Source organism: Brachyhypopomus gauderio, chromosome 14 (assembly GCF_052324685.1).
Source record: "Brachyhypopomus gauderio isolate BG-103 chromosome 14, BGAUD_0.2, whole genome shotgun sequence".
Lineage (NCBI taxonomy): Eukaryota > Metazoa > Chordata > Actinopteri > Gymnotiformes > Hypopomidae > Brachyhypopomus > Brachyhypopomus gauderio.
This window is the reverse complement of record NC_135224.1, coordinates 22,149,999-22,165,452: the sequence shown is the minus strand read 5'-3', so window position 1 is coordinate 22,165,452 and position 15,454 is coordinate 22,149,999. Positions and strand designations below refer to the sequence as shown.

The 15,454-nt window shown below is 39.3% G+C and overlaps 1 protein-coding gene and 1 long non-coding RNA gene across 4 annotated transcripts; one reads left to right on the top strand and one right to left on the bottom strand.

Annotated features, from left to right (window-relative positions):
• Positions 1 to 3,411: 3,411 nt before the first annotated feature.
• LOC143475308 (protein kinase C delta type-like) lies at positions 3,412 to 8,288 on the bottom strand. 2 transcript variants are annotated; one of them, XM_076973125.1, is made up of 12 exons: positions 8,041 to 8,288; positions 6,570 to 6,662; positions 6,283 to 6,378; positions 6,038 to 6,118; positions 5,651 to 5,781; positions 5,232 to 5,402; positions 4,915 to 5,006; positions 4,731 to 4,793; positions 4,498 to 4,636; positions 4,195 to 4,383; positions 3,893 to 4,021; positions 3,412 to 3,739 (listed from the first exon to the last, which is right to left on the bottom strand). In XM_076973125.1, the coding sequence occupies exons 1-12, from the start codon at positions 8,261 to 8,263 to the stop codon at positions 3,581 to 3,583; spliced, it is 1,566 nt and encodes a 521-aa protein (XP_076829240.1). In that variant the 5' UTR covers positions 8,264 to 8,288; the 3' UTR covers positions 3,412 to 3,580. The 2 variants fall into 2 exon arrangements, with proteins under 2 accessions (XP_076829240.1, XP_076829239.1); XM_076973124.1 differs by having other exon boundaries at positions 3,413 to 3,739; positions 6,570 to 6,665.
• A 401-nt stretch (positions 8,289 to 8,689) lies between these two features.
• LOC143475446 (uncharacterized) lies at positions 8,690 to 15,357 on the top strand. 2 transcript variants are annotated; one of them, XR_013121014.1, is made up of 4 exons: positions 8,690 to 8,794; positions 10,148 to 10,257; positions 14,010 to 14,117; positions 15,145 to 15,357. It is a non-coding gene; the product is annotated as an uncharacterized LOC143475446 (long non-coding RNA). The 2 variants fall into 2 exon arrangements; XR_013121015.1 differs by lacking the exons at positions 14,010 to 14,117; positions 15,145 to 15,357 and adding an exon at positions 10,497 to 10,673.
• Positions 15,358 to 15,454: the final 97 nt, after the last annotated feature.

The following is a 15,454-nucleotide window of genomic DNA, read 5'->3' as shown; positions in this document are numbered from 1 at the left end:
GAAACACCAACTTTATGGCAAGACGGCCCTCCAGAGCTTTTCTTTGGAGCCATGAATCAATTAAAACATGAAATGAAACCTCTATCAATATTAAATGATTGAAATATTTCCTTCATCTGAATGCTGATTACTTCTGTATCAAATTTGATTTGTAATCTGTAATCCTGTCGTAAACTTCACTATAACAAATCCAATATAATCTGCAGTTCAGACGAAAATGATGCTGTGATACACGTGTGTGGCCTGATGTTAAAAAGTTGAGTTTTGAACTCTTTGAAGGCTTGTGATTAATACCAAACCATCAGGCTCGAAACTCTTTCCTCTTCTATTTTCTATTAAACAAGAAAAAAGATAATTAAATTATCACAGACTGGAAGCGGAATAGAATGAGTAATAATCATTAGTGTTTAAGAACGATTTTGTCCCAAACAAAAAATCCTGTTTATTTACGCATCCTGAACCCAAATGTGTTTTCAGATTTCCTCTAGCCCCCACAGTCTTTTTGTTCCACTATACTTGCATGACATTAGGCCTATTGTATGGAAAAGTGGTAGCAGGTAAAGTGGTAGCAGGTAAAGTGGTAGCAGGTAAACTGTATCTCCACTGTGTTGGCAGATTCTTGCTGGACACTGAAGGAAAGTTTCTGAGGCCAAATGTAGGGGAAATGAGACACCTGTAGCTACATTTTAGATGTTTGTAAAATTTTTAGTGTAAATCAACCTTATTCCTGAGTAATACAGATTAATTGTAAAATATAATGTCGGACAAGAGTGGAGTCAGGGGCATAGCACCAAATGCTGGGCCCTGTACACCCTCAATGTCAGTGAGCCCCTATAAATGCCAGTAAATGAGGCACATGAGCAAAATGGGCCCCTCTCTCTACTCGGGCCCTGGGTAGTCAGGTCCACTTTACCCCCCACTGCCACGCCCATGGGTGTAGTGCCCTCTCTGGGTCGGGAGTGAAGTTTTGCCTCAAGTGGAGGAGTTCAAGTATCTCGGGTTGTTGTTCAAGAGTGAGGGAAGAATGGAACGACAGATTAACAAGCTACAAGAGCTAGAAGAGGTGAGAGAGGGAAACCTGGGCCTCTTTGCTTAGGCTACTGCCCCCGTGACCCGGACCCAGATACGCGGATGAAAATTGATTATTATATGTAAAATATCATTCCTGACACTGAAAAGCCACGCCTGATAAAAAATACTCAAACAGATTTCAATCCTGCGTAAACATTGTTATAGCGTCCCATTTATACTTGTTAATCAAAGTCAACAATAAAAGTCAACAGATATTGCTGCCCGGTGTTATAAACTGACCTTTATAACACTGACCTGTCTTAAGTAACTACTCAAGCCTTTTTACTGCAGGTTTTCTCACTTTTATAACGTATAGTTCACATGCACTACAGTGTGCATGAACGTGACACTAGCTATGAGAGGCAGCGAAAATTTATAAAAACAGTATGAGCTGTTTGTCACATGCAGTATTTTCGATCTTGTTTAAGCAGTTTGTAGTCACCTCTCTAATATAGTAAGGATGAGGCTGATGTGATTCCTTCCTTTGCTCATAGTGAGTACTTTGGCAGCTACGTTTTGATTCAACTGAAGCTGTTTAAGATTGCCATTAAGTGTCCATTACAGTAATCAACCCTACTAGAAATAAAAGTAGACTAAGGATGAGTATCTAGGTTCAAATGTTTCACATAACCCTGAATGAGCCATTTTAACCCCCCAGTATTTAGTATAAAGAACACCAGTGTGTTCTTGCTTCTTTGAAAGAGTAATTCAGATGGTGCATGTGTGTGATTTTACTGCAAAAATACCATTCTGAATAAGGATAGTTCAGTATTGATTGCAAAGTTTCATTTTGACACAGAAGTGAGACGTTTATCTTATTTGGCTAGTGAGTAAAGTTTGGCACAATGAGTCAAATGATGCAACAAATATGTAAGCTGTTGCAAAAAATAATAAATAAATACAATAAGTACACTAAGTGCAGAACATGTACAAGTGCAGAACTCGAATGGAATTTAAATCTGACTTTTCTGCAAATAATGTTCATTATATATAATTTTTACTAATAAGATTAGTCTATTTTGATTATTTTTCAGTGATATACTTTTTTACTGTCTCTTAATATAAATATTAGTCAAAAAAATTACACTGCTGGATTACAACTAAAAAATCTGTTTCTTAGCATTTGATTTTCAAATCAAGGCAATTTAAAAATTGTCCACAAGAAGGCGCAATGGTGTAACCAGTGTCCTAAAATAGTTCAATATTGAAGGTACAAAAATAAATTAAAATATCCTGTTGATTAGGAAACTGGAAGACACCAGTTTCCTAATGGTTAATATACATATCACATAGGGCTACGCCCCCCTCTCTAGCTGTCACTCCAGTCCCGTTTCATGTGTCTGTTTTCCTTGTCTGTTTATCCCGTCCTGTTTCTATGCTTTCCCTCTGTCTGTCACACCCGTCGGTGTTCCCTGCTGTCAGTTCTGTCCATGTCTTCTGTGTAACCTTGTTTAGATCCATTCCCCAGTTAGTCCAGTCCGTGTCTTCTGTGTAACCTTGTTTAGATCCGTTCCCCAGTTAGTCCAGTCCGTGTCTTCTGTGTAACCTTGTTTAGATCCATTCCCCAGTGAGTCCAGTCCGTGTCTTCTGTTGTTCACCTTGTCTTGTCTTTCCCTCCTTCCTTCCTTTCAGCTCAGGTGTTTCTAGTTTGTCTTGATGTGTTTGGTATTTGTACTCCCTGTGTTTCAGTCCCTCTTTGGAAGTCATTGTGGTGGTTATCCTGGTTGTGTGTGTATTCCTGCCTTGTAAGTTGTCTTTTGTTATGACAGTTATCCTGTCTGGTTGTTAGTTCTTGGTTTGTGATAGTTGTATTTTAATTAATATGCCTCCTTACCCTTGTACCCTCTATGTTAACACTCCAGCTATTAAACCCTGCTCTCCTCAGCATTTGTGTCCGCCTCTTAGCTCTCAGTCGTTACTTTTAAAAATGCATTGTATTTATTTCCTTTCTAAGCTTATTGCACACAAAAATGAAACTGTTTACACCATATGCACATATGCTTAAATTAAATATACCCCTGCAAACTCACAATACAAAGCAAGAGAGTATAACATGCATGTTCTGACTTCAACTGTACATAATCTATATCTTTTTTATCTATACTTTCAGTGACCTCTTTTACAAACTGGGTTATTAAGCCTTACTCTGCCGTTCCACATATTCTAAAGGTTTTATCAGTGGTGTTCATGGACACAATGAGAGATTATCTAATGTTTTTGAATTACAATAATTCAGTGGTTACTGGAACAAAACATCTACATGGATTTGGCAAGGGTGTATCAAATATTGCCTAAAATGGAATACATAACCTGGAGGAGCAGTTATGGCCAGTTGACACCTCTGTGAATCACCCCTGATCTTGGGTATATTCTAAAATCCATGCCCATAATACAGGTTTTATTTTGAGAAGGGAGAGACAGTGACACATAAAAACACTGGCTGTGTAGTTTATTCATAACATGGCAGAAAAAGACGCAGTACAAATGTGGGTGTGGAGCAGGTTGTTCATCACTGCTGCAGGAGAGGCTCCATCCTCGGGTTGATGAAGGAAAAGCCAGCAAATGCAGTCTGGTCCATTGAATCAAGCGAACCTTCCTCACACTGGGACAGGAGGGGCTCCTCACTTAAAATCCCCTGGTCGAAGTTGCTGCAGTCGTTGTGTGATGTCTGTGGGTGGAGGAGAATGGAAGCAAATCACATGATGAACAGAGGCATTTCAGAATCTGTATTTTTGCAATTTGCTCTATGTGCGTACAGTATGTAAAAAAAAAAAAAACAGGAATGAGAGAGGACTGTAAGAGATGGAAAGAAAGCTCATACCACATTTGGCTTATAAGGGGGTTCAATTTCTCTCCTCTCCAGAGCAGTCCAGTCAACGGTCTTGAAAAATGAATGACCTCGAATGTTGCTCACAACACCCAGTCTTTGAGCAGGGTCTCGCTCAAACAGCTTTGTTCATGGAAGAAAACCAAAAGCAAGAATATTATTCATAATAGAAATATCTCAGTGTGTCTCCTTTCTAAGTGCATAATAGCAAAGCTCTGTTCATCTTGGTTGTGAAGTATTATTAGTATTATTACTATTATTAATGTGTCATCAGGTGTGGTTTTGTGCATGCTTACTCCTTTCAGCATGTTTCTGGTATCCATATTGATCCAGGGAGGGAAGACAGGTGTGTCATTAAGGATGGCCTCATAAAGCTCCTCTTTATCATCTCCATCGAATGGAAGCACACCAACCAGCATCCCATACACCAGCACACCAAAAGACCACCAGTCCACTGAGAAGGAATACTGCTGTTCCAGAAGGATCTACACACACACACACACACAAATTCATGGTCTGCAAGAGGGCATACTGAATTACACTGGCATTGCTACAGGTGAGAACATTGAATGTCAAATTCATTTGATGCCATCTCATACCTCAGGGGCCGTGTATTCTGGTGTCCCACAGAATGTTTTGGTAAGATTGTCTCCAAAAACATTCTCTTTACACAAGCCAAAATCTGTTATCTTTACATGACCTTCTCCGTCTAGCAGCACGTTGTCCAACTTGAGATCCCTAATGCAAGAGAGAAATACAATGTGGTTTAGTAGACAAGAACAGTAAAGGTGAAAGTACAGAATGTCCATGTAGATTTGTTTGTGTGTGTTACCTGTGGATGACGCCCTTTCCATGAAGGAACTGGAGTCCACAAACAATTTCAGCTGCATAGAATCTGGAAGGAAGAAACAAACCAGGAGCCATCAGACCGGACTATAATTACACACACCTACGTTTATATTTATATAAGGCATACAAAAAAACATCACTGTGTGTGTGTGTGTGTGTTGACTCACGTGGCTCTGTTGAGGTCTAAGCGTTCTTTCTTCTGTTTGTGGAAGTACAGTTCACCTCCGTTCACATACTCCATGACAAAGAACAAGTGTTCCTAACATGCAGACAATGCCATAAACACTTTGGTATGAGTACAAGCAGAATTACTGACTCAACAATCATTTAAATACCACAGTGATTCCATGAAGTATAAGTTACAGTAAACAGTTTGGTGTGGTTAATTACTGCCTATACAAAAGAGTCCTGCTGGACACCCCATTACTGTTGACTGAGAGGTGGAGGAACCGTATAATATAACCTTTCATTTGTTCTTTACTACCTTGGTCTGAAAGGTGCAGTAAAGGTGCGTTAGGAAGGGACAGTCCCATCCCAGAGACAGCACCCGCTTCTCCACCATGGTGTTCTCTACATCATCATTGATCAGCACGTCTTTCTTCATGGCTTTCACAGCAAACCATTCCTCCCTTCCCTTAAGTTCAGCAAGAAATACCTGAGCAGGGACCAAGGGAGAGAAATAAACAAACAGACCAGAGTGAAAGAAAAACACACACACACATACATGAAATATAAAGATCAGTGCTTGTTTGGTCTATTCTTGTGGAGATAGTATTTAACAATAGAAGGGCAAAAGGACAGACGTGTAAAAATGATAAGTGAATAGTCAGGAGAAGTGAAGAGAGACACAGAGTCAGTGCGTGTGTGGAGGACGCGGGAGCCGCGTGAAGGGGAAGACTCTACCTTGCCATAGCCTCCTTTGCCAAGCACTTTGTGGAAGGTGAAGTGCTCGAGAGTGATGCGTTTCTGGTGGCTGATCTCGGACAGGGGGCGAGGACTCGAACCCTCACACAGAGGACCGCATTGAGACGCATCTACAGAGATATACAGTACATTTTTACACATCCAGACATACACATCCAGACATACACATATTCTAACCCAACCCATGCACGTAATCTCTCACTCACCCTCACACTTCAATCCCCAAGAAGAAACATTTGAAGTGAAGCTTAAATCAAAATATAATAATAGTTGAAAGTTCAAGTGCATATAGTTTTTTTTTCAACATATAGTTTTTTTTTCAACATGTTATCAGCTTGAGATTCTGTATGAATGTGTCTTGGTTACCTAGAGGTGGGTTGTCAGACTCCTCGGTCTCGTCCGGGAGAGCGTGGAGATCCTCACAGGCCTCGTCCACAGGTGTAAGTCCTAATTACATAATACATTGTAATAACAGGTGAATGTTTTTCAGCTGAACTGTGTTAATATAAGCATGTCTTGCACTGATATTAAAAGCTATTGAACAGGTTAATGTAATCAAATTAGCAAATGTGTTATCAGAAAGGGATTTTTTATGAATATGTCTTGCTCACCTAGAGGTCGGCTACGAGAGTCCTCAATGTCATCAAGGACATTGTTGATGTGCTCCTCACAGGCCTCATCCAGAGCACATTTACTCACAGGTGTTTCTGGAAAAACAAAAGATTTTTCAACATACATTAATTAAGTATTATACGAAAATAACAGTTGAATGTTTTTCAGCTGAACTGTGTTAAAAGCATGTCTTGCATTGATATTAAAGCCTATTGAACAGGTTGATGTCATCAAATTAACAAATAAGTTATCAGAAAGGGATTTTTTATGAATATGTCTTGCTCACCTAGAGGTCGGCTGCAAGAGTTCCCAATCTCATCACGGGGATCTTGGAGGAGTTCCACACAAGCTTCATCCACAGCACTTTTGTTCAAAGGTGCTACTGCAAAAAAGATTTTTGCATGGTAAATGTTGCATGGTAATAACAGATGAGTGTTTTTCATTTGATCTGTGTATTTTCTGTTACTCGATATTGCAATTTATTAATAATAATCAAAAATAACAGACTTCCAGTACTGCTACAGGCTTAAAGATGCATAGTGAGTAAACAGTTTACAAGAGTCTGATTTAGTGCTGGGCGGTATGAACAAAATTCTATATCACAGTATTTTTCAAAATTATATCGCTTTCACAGTATTTGACGGTTTTCTCCCCATGCGTGATGTATTAACTGCATTGATTACGAAAAGAATTACTGCAGTAGAGTGGTTAAGAGTACCCTATTCCACCGTTAGAAAATGTCTCCACTTAAGTATTACATGTAAAGCAGATTTGCATGGCCACACATGATCAGTTTTCAAATGGTAGCACTAAAGTAGTGAATGAATCACATAGCACGACAGTTGCAGTAAAAATTATAAACCTTTTATTTTTTAATCTCTTTTAATGTGACAATTTATTTTTATTTCGAATAATTTCGACCATATGTGTATTTGTATAAATATGTAACTTAATTAAGCTGAAGGTGCTTGAAAATATTGATAATTGACCTTGAAAATGCCGTACAAGTGCTTGAATTTGAAAACGGATGAACCTACAAACATAACACCACAAAACACAGCGGAACGCGACCTCAACACGCCACAGCGGAGCCCCCGCGATTGCTACCTGTATTTTCCAGATTATAAGGACGAAACATGAGAGAACGTGAAGACGTTAAGATTGGGCGTTTTGAAAATAAACCACCATTAAATAATGTGATTAAAAGCGAATTATTTCGAATCATTTCGAGTATATGTATAAATGTTTAACTTATTTAAGTTTAACATGCTGGGAAATATTGAACTGGACCTTGAAAGTGACGTTCAAGTGCATTAATTCCACCTTATAAAGGTGTATGAACCCTGCAAACATGACTTTGTTCATCGCGCTGAAGCGCAGCGCGTGTGCGAAGTTAATTCAAGAGGTGCACGACCTCGCGAATCAGCGCGCGAGACCCTCGCGCACGGGCGGAGCCACCGCGATTACCATTTTCGACGCGCGGACCCTCGCGCTGCTCGCGACGCGTCAAGTATAAACCAGGCTTTACCCTGCGCGTCGTTTTCAGCAAGCTAGATTTGCGTCTGTTGCATGTGTGCTTAGCGGCGCAGCAATAAAAAGCGTCCAGTGAGAAACCGGTGCGAACCGGTATACCGCCCAGCACTAGTCTGATTCAGGCTTTACTGTGCCTACCCAAGCTGTGTTAAAAGAACAAAACCTTTAAAAAGCCCCAATATATGCCCCCAAATAAGTTGTGGTCATTGTACTAATTTACTCACTCAGGCGATGGGTGTTGTCTGTCTCCTGTTTTGGTGCTCTTTTGTTTTTTCTTTTTTTCTTTTTAATTCTCTCTCTTCTGGGTTCTTCCTCTGTGTCAGAGTCTTCTTGGGTTCCTCCGCAGCACCAGCACCAGAGGCACCTCCTTTTAATATCCTTCCACGACATCATTTTTACACGAACTGATATGAAATTATACTGTACATGGTACTTATATACCCTCATTTGTTATGACGTTGCTATAACTACAGAGCAGGTATTATGACGTCATGTGGAATTATGTGAATTTTTTTTTTTTTTTTATTGAAGTAAAAAAAATTAATAAATAATTACAACAAAAATGGCATCAAGATAAAGTACTTTTGCCGTAGACCATAACAGGTTAACCCAGGTCGACTGACGTCCATATGGCCGCCGTCCAGATATTTCTATTAATATCTCAGCGATACAACATCGTAGACACATGGTTCAAACATTTTCGCAAACTGGAAGCTGTCCCTTTAAATGTTAATTCATGTTTGAGCAGACCAAGGAGCCAATACATGAGCGAGTTGAAAGCATGCCCGTATATGGCTAGTCCATATATGGCTTGCCCGTATATGGGTTTATTGCTTTCCCCCGTGTGACTGCCACCGCCCTTCGCGGAAGTAGCAGAGGGTTTTATACTCATTCTATAGCCTGGGCAAAGAGAAAACAACCGCTGAACCTCCAACAACCTCTGCTAGCTAGCTAGCGATCTACATAGCAGTGATGAAGGTAGGTTGAATTCCTGAGGGGTTTTATGAAAAAGTATAACAGATCAAAGGCTAAATGAATGTTATTTTGCAATATCACTCACTATAATAGCGGACGATCACAGATAGGCTCGCGATGTGTGCTACTAGCTGGCTGGCTAGCTAGCTAGAAGCTACTTCTGTGCAAAATTCGTCATTTATTCTTTATAAAATTATTTTAAATTATTTTTTTATGATTTCCTTTTTTGTGTTTTGCCTAGATGTTTGCTTTGTAGATGTGGAAGTATAGTATATAATAATCTAGATGAGTGGATATGTTTTAACTAAGCTGATCTCTGCTCTGTAGTTTGTAGTTTGTTGTACACGTTCCTATTTACTACTTGTATACTACTATATATATTACGTTTCACTATTTTTTGTGAAGCAAACACTTGAGCAAACATATTTCAAGCAACAATATTATTGATCTCTTTCAGTAAATGTGTAGTTTCATATAAAATATGAAAGAATTTTGAAAATATGCCTCATATTTTCAGGTTTAGGATCATATTATATATGATCCTAAACCTGAAATACTCTCAGTCAATGTAACCTCATTAGGAAGAGAGCAGAGATTGTTCTGAACATTTTGATATGAGACATGTGGGTAAAATGCTATAATTAAGATGGTGCTGGATATGTAAAAGCAAAGACTATTGTATGATTATTTTGGAAATGAACATGTGATTGCATCTGCTTATCTGAACAAAGTCCACTCATGGCCATTAATTAGATCAGAGGATGGAAAGGCTCTTCAGGCGTATTGTCTATTCTTATGTGGCTGTCACAATGCGATGGAAGAGGTTCATGGCCTCTCTGAATTGAATACTCCTGCCAATATGCTTGCTGTGATTAAAAGGCTGCCATATAAGTTGAAAGACAAATGGCGAACAGTAGCGTGTGACGTCCAGGAGCGGCAGCATCGCAGACCTACATTCGTTGATATTGTTCTCTTTCTTGAGCGTCAAGTTAAAATTGCAACAGATCCTGTCTTTGGAAACCTATGTGACATTCCTCCAACACATTTAACAGCAGAGGGCAGTGATGGAGGAAAACGTCCTTATCCAAGGGCTAAAGGAAGTAGCTTTGGGACAACTGTTACTGCCTTTGAGAAAAATCATCAAATAAAGGTTCAAGATCGTCAGACGTTTGTGAAGATTTGTCTATTCTGCAAGGGTGGGCACGCACTGGAGTCATGCTCTTTGCTTGATGAGAAGCCTCATAATGAAAAGTTTTCCTTTCTTAAAAGGAAGGGCATATGTTTTGGCTGTTTGTGTACTGGGCATATCAGCAAAGAATGTAGAAAACACCTTTCATGTAAAACTTGTCATTTCAGACATCCAAGTATCATTCATATCCATCACAAGGAGAAGAAAGAGGTCAGATCTGACACTGAAGCAGATGACTCTCCTGTTACAGTCCAGACTAGTGGTCTCACTGGGGCCGGTGAGCAATACTGCAAGCTTGCCATTGTACCAGTTAAAGTAAAATAACTTACTTTAAAATAACTTACTTTTACGTGCCTGCCATAACCTTAAGTGGGTGATCAGTGGACATATTCCAAACCATTTGAGGTAGAGCACTTAATCATCCCAAAACAAACATCTGGAACCTCTGTTAATGTACAACTGTTCCCAGCACTATATATATTTTTAAACAATGGCAATATTTGTGACTGTGGGCAGCAAGGCAGGTGCATCATCATCTGCGAGAACAGTGAGGACACCCATCTGGACACCCATCTGGACACCTCTGGTCCGCTTATCCTCTGGATCGGTTACCTGTAGAAAAGCAAAAACACTGCTGTACAACAATCGCCCAAAAAAAAATTTGAGAGAAAGAATGTTAGGGTGGGAAGGTGTGGTGGGGTTCATACACAGTAAAAACGAAAAAGTTGAGAAAACTCAAAATTTCAAGGCAACTTACTGCACTCGATTTTTGAGTTTTGATCCCAACTCAAACTCTAAGTTTTTAAGAAATTCACTCACAGTTGAGCCAACTTATTATTTCTTGTTCCAATTATTTATTTTTCACAGGTATATAAACTTCAGATTTTAAGTATTGCCTATAAATAATTCCAAATTATTCAAGTTATGCTAACTTAGTATATCTTGTTCAGATAATTTATCTTGCCCATGTATATGAACCTCAAAATGTAAGTTTTACATACCAAGACTTCCAAATTTTTTTAAGTTGTGCCAACTTATTATATTGTGGCGTGGTGTGGGAGAAAAGCTGCAGACAAGCCCATTCTTATTAAGAACAGATATTTTATTCTCACCTCGCAAGAAAATTGACACTCAATCAAATGAAACTAGAGGCCTCAAATAGCTTGGGCTTGCACATAAAACATGGGGAGGTCATGTAGACGGCAACGTTACACATACATGGAGGGGGAACTCGGATAATGCACATGTACATAAAAAAATGGACTGGGGTGACTTAACTAATAACACACAATTAATAATCATTAATAACACTATACAGACATAAACACCACATGATATGCATAACAGGGCCGGAGCCGCAAGGGCTCATGGGTAATGATGTAACCCTCTGGCACCCCCCCATTTGGCCCAACTCTAAAATATCTTGTTCAGATAATGTATATTTCACATGTACATAAATCTCTAAATTCTATATAAAGAATAGCTAACTGAAGTTGGGTCATATAAGACAAATGACAAAACAGTTAAATTAACACGTTTATTATACCTTTCTGCAACAAAGGTAGTATTTCAACCAAAAAACTCACATTTGGACATTCATATTCAGTTCAGAGTAGCGTAGGTCGCTGCTTGCCGCAGGTGAAATCCATTTCAAGATGTCCGGAGTCCAATTCTGGCAGAAATCGCAAACTCCGCCCCGTTCTCAACTAAGGAGTCAAATTGAGCATGTGCAGAGGAGTTGGCCTGGCCTCAACTAGGATTCAACTACAATTTGTATACTTTGACAATGCAGGTTGTAAGGTCAGATCAACTTTTAACAAGAAACTCAATAAAGTAAGCTGATCCAATTACTTTGTTATAGTTTATGGTGCAATTAATTATTTTTGGCTCAGCTAAACTAAAAATCAAAGTAAGGCGAGCAATTTTAAGTTCTGTTTTTTACAGTGTAGGCAAGGGAGACTTGTCTAATTATTTGAAGTTATCGATTTGGAAAATATGTTGATTAACACAACAAGCGCTGACACATTACTAAAAAAACAGGGTCTGTGTCCAAAACTGCACTGTGTTAAAAAATAATGCATCACCATTAGATGTGTAAGCAAACTGATGACATTCATCTTGATAGTTTAGCTTGGCTGTATTCCTAACCAAATTGCACAGTAGAGGGCGAGAACGAGTTTTCAAACCTGTAAATTACCACCCATAACAAATCGCACATGTGTTTACATGGATGCAGCCACGAAGCCGCCAGGTTTGCTTCATGGAAAATTTATTTTTAAGAAGCTTCCTAATGGAGACATTGTCAAGACTAAAGTTGTTTGCACCTTATGCAACGCGGAATTAGTTTATTGTAGGAGTTTTACCAGTCTGAAGTACCATTTAAACGCAAAGCACCCATTTGCTAATGGGTCATTCCATGTCAAATCAAACAAAATTTTGATTGACCATCAGAATCCCTTCAAACTTTCCCCATTTGTAGGCAGATATGTTTCATGGAAAAATCCAAAGTATTTCTGTTCCATGTTTAATATTTCAAGAGTTACAGCCGTTTTTGCCGAATGTTATTTTTTAAATCGTATTAGCGATAGTTTTAGAATTTGTCTTTATATCCATATCAGAGATCTGTCACTCATGTGATAAATGAGGAAAGGAAAACTGAACAGAGGGATGGAAAGGAAGAAAAGAACAGTGAGGTTCAGGGAATGGCACATAGAATAAAGAAGAAGTGGTGGAGGAGGTGAGGTGTAGATATGAACTTTTACATGGAGCCGTTCTCTCTTTTTGAAATCTCATCTGAGGAATGGAAGTGAGACTTTGAGTGAGAGGAATATAATTTATGAAAGCAGTTGTGTGTTTCCAGGCATTAAGATGTGTGTATTCAGCCATTAAGATGTGCAGTGCAGTCCTTCCCTTACAAACAGGATTTGTTCTGCGTTGTTACAGGCTCCTATGTTTCCTACCTTGCGCTGGTGCTAAATCCGGATAAAACAAAGCTAATTATAGTTGGGTCTAGGGCAGCGAGAGACAAGATACATAATGTAGCATTGAATCTACATTCTTTCTATCTATATATATATATATATATATATATATATATATATACATATATATATATATATATATATATATATACACTATAACCCCTAGCGCAGAGGTAAATAACTTAGGCATCACAATACACTCAGATCTCTCATTCGATACACACATTAAAAATGCAACTAGTGTAGCGTTCTTTCACCTACGCAACATTGCTAAAATCTGAAATATATTAAATACTAGTGATGTGGAAAAACTTATCCATGCATTAATATCCTCTCGTCTAGATTATTGCAACAGTCTTCTAGTTGGATGTTCTGGTAAATTGATAAACAAACTCCAGCTGGTTCAGAACGCAGCAGCACGAGTTTTAACAAAAACTAAAAAGTTTGATCACATTAGTCCCGTACTATCGTCATTACACTGGCTGCCAATTAGATTCCGTATTGACTATAAAATACTTTTATTAACATATAAAACGCTGCATGGCTTAGCTCCAGACTATCTTAGTGAACTTATTGATCATTACAACCCAGCACGTTCACAGGACACAGGGTTATTAACTTGTCCTAGGATCAAAAAGATCACAGCAGGTGGAAGAGCTTTTTCTTATAAAGCTCCACAACTGTGGAACAATCTTCCTGCCTCTATTCGGGACTCAAGACACGGTCTCAATGTTTAAATCTCAACTAAAGACTGTTTACTTTGGCTTTTGATTAGTCTGTTACATGTTTACCATATCACATATCTTTCTTCTCCGAGGTTCAGCTGGGGAGTAATACTGCAGTCGGAGCCTACAGTACCAATATTACTTCTCTGACACGGAATGAAAACCTGGCGTTCATCACAAGACATTTACACTGACAATATCAACACCCAAAATTTTCATTCTAGTTACCTTATACTTAGTCTGATCGTGTGATGTGTGTGATTTGTGTATTCGTCTGTATAATTCGATTTTGTGTCATATATGTGATTTGTGTATTTAACCAGGCCACCCAAAGGGGATGGGTCACTGCGGGATACAAGCACCTATCCAGATACAAGCACCTGTCGGTGGATGTACTGATGACGGGGTTGGACGTGCCATTGCCACAAGAGGTAGTGCGGATGCTAGTTCCTATCAGAGGCTCACCATCTACACTGAAGGGACTGTGACTACTTGGCCGGGGAACGAGAACTGTGACTACTACTGTAGAACTACCCTGCGCACCACGGACTTGTGCCAACGGGCCACCCAATGCAGGATGGGTTCCCTTTTGAGTCTTGGTCCTCCCGAGGTTTCTTCCTAATCCCCACCGTTATAGGGAGTTTTTCCTTGCCACTGTCGCCTTTGACTTGCTCATTATGGATCTGGACCCATAGTATTGTTAATCTTGTAAAGATTGTAAAGCTGCTTTGTGACAACATCCTGCATTGTTGTGAAAAGCACTAAACAAATAAATTTGACTGACTGACTAAATATGGCAACAAACAAGTAAAAACCTTGGAGCACGATGCACTCCACATGACAAAATGTTTTTTGTTCTGTTTTATTATATAGAAGTTTAATGAATATGGAGTTTTGAGTTGTTTATCAGTTTGTTGCCTTTTGTGATTGTAAAATTAGTAGTTATTCAGGTGGGGGCACGTTTACACCATATGGTGGTTGACCCAATTTTAAGATAGGAGTAACGGCACTGCGAGTTGATGGCGTAGGCATAGCAAGTTTATTTATATACGTATATAATTTATACAAAGCAGTAAATTAAAGTGCTTTACACAGGAAAAGAAGCTTATTACAACCAGAGATCTATCCTTGGGAATGTCACTGCTGAAACATATAATGAATAAAAAAATAGAAATTGAAATCAATTTAACAAAATCATATCAACAAAAGGTTTAACCAAAGGCCTGGCCAAACATGGATGTTTTTAACTTTGATTTGAAACCATCTAGCGTTGCAGCTCTTTGTAACGGGGTGACAGAAGCAGCAAACAATGTGGATGGTGCCGTGTTCACTTTAATGTCCATATTCATGCTCAAAGTGCACAACACACTCAAATATATTAAAGAAAAGAGGAGAGTGCAGAGCACTAATAGAAGTGCGTAAAGCACAAGCGTCACTACTAACTTGGCGTCTGTGCAGGACAGCGGCAGAAGACGTCACACGCAGCCTCACTCCCGACAGGCACAAGGAATGCACAGCACCGACCTGCAGGACCTGTGGGCTTGTAAGGAGTGAGAGGGAATTAGAGACAGGTGCGTGTGATAATCAGTAGGTGGGGGATTGTGACCAAGGGAGTGAACAGGAGGTGGAGAGTCGTGAAGTGGACGTCTCCCCTATGGAGCTGGACCGGCCGACCGTGACGATCTTCTGTCCTCTTGAAAACTTGTTCCATTTAGAAACAGCTGACAATTAAGAGACCTTTTTGACATTTGCACAGTAAGGAAACAGG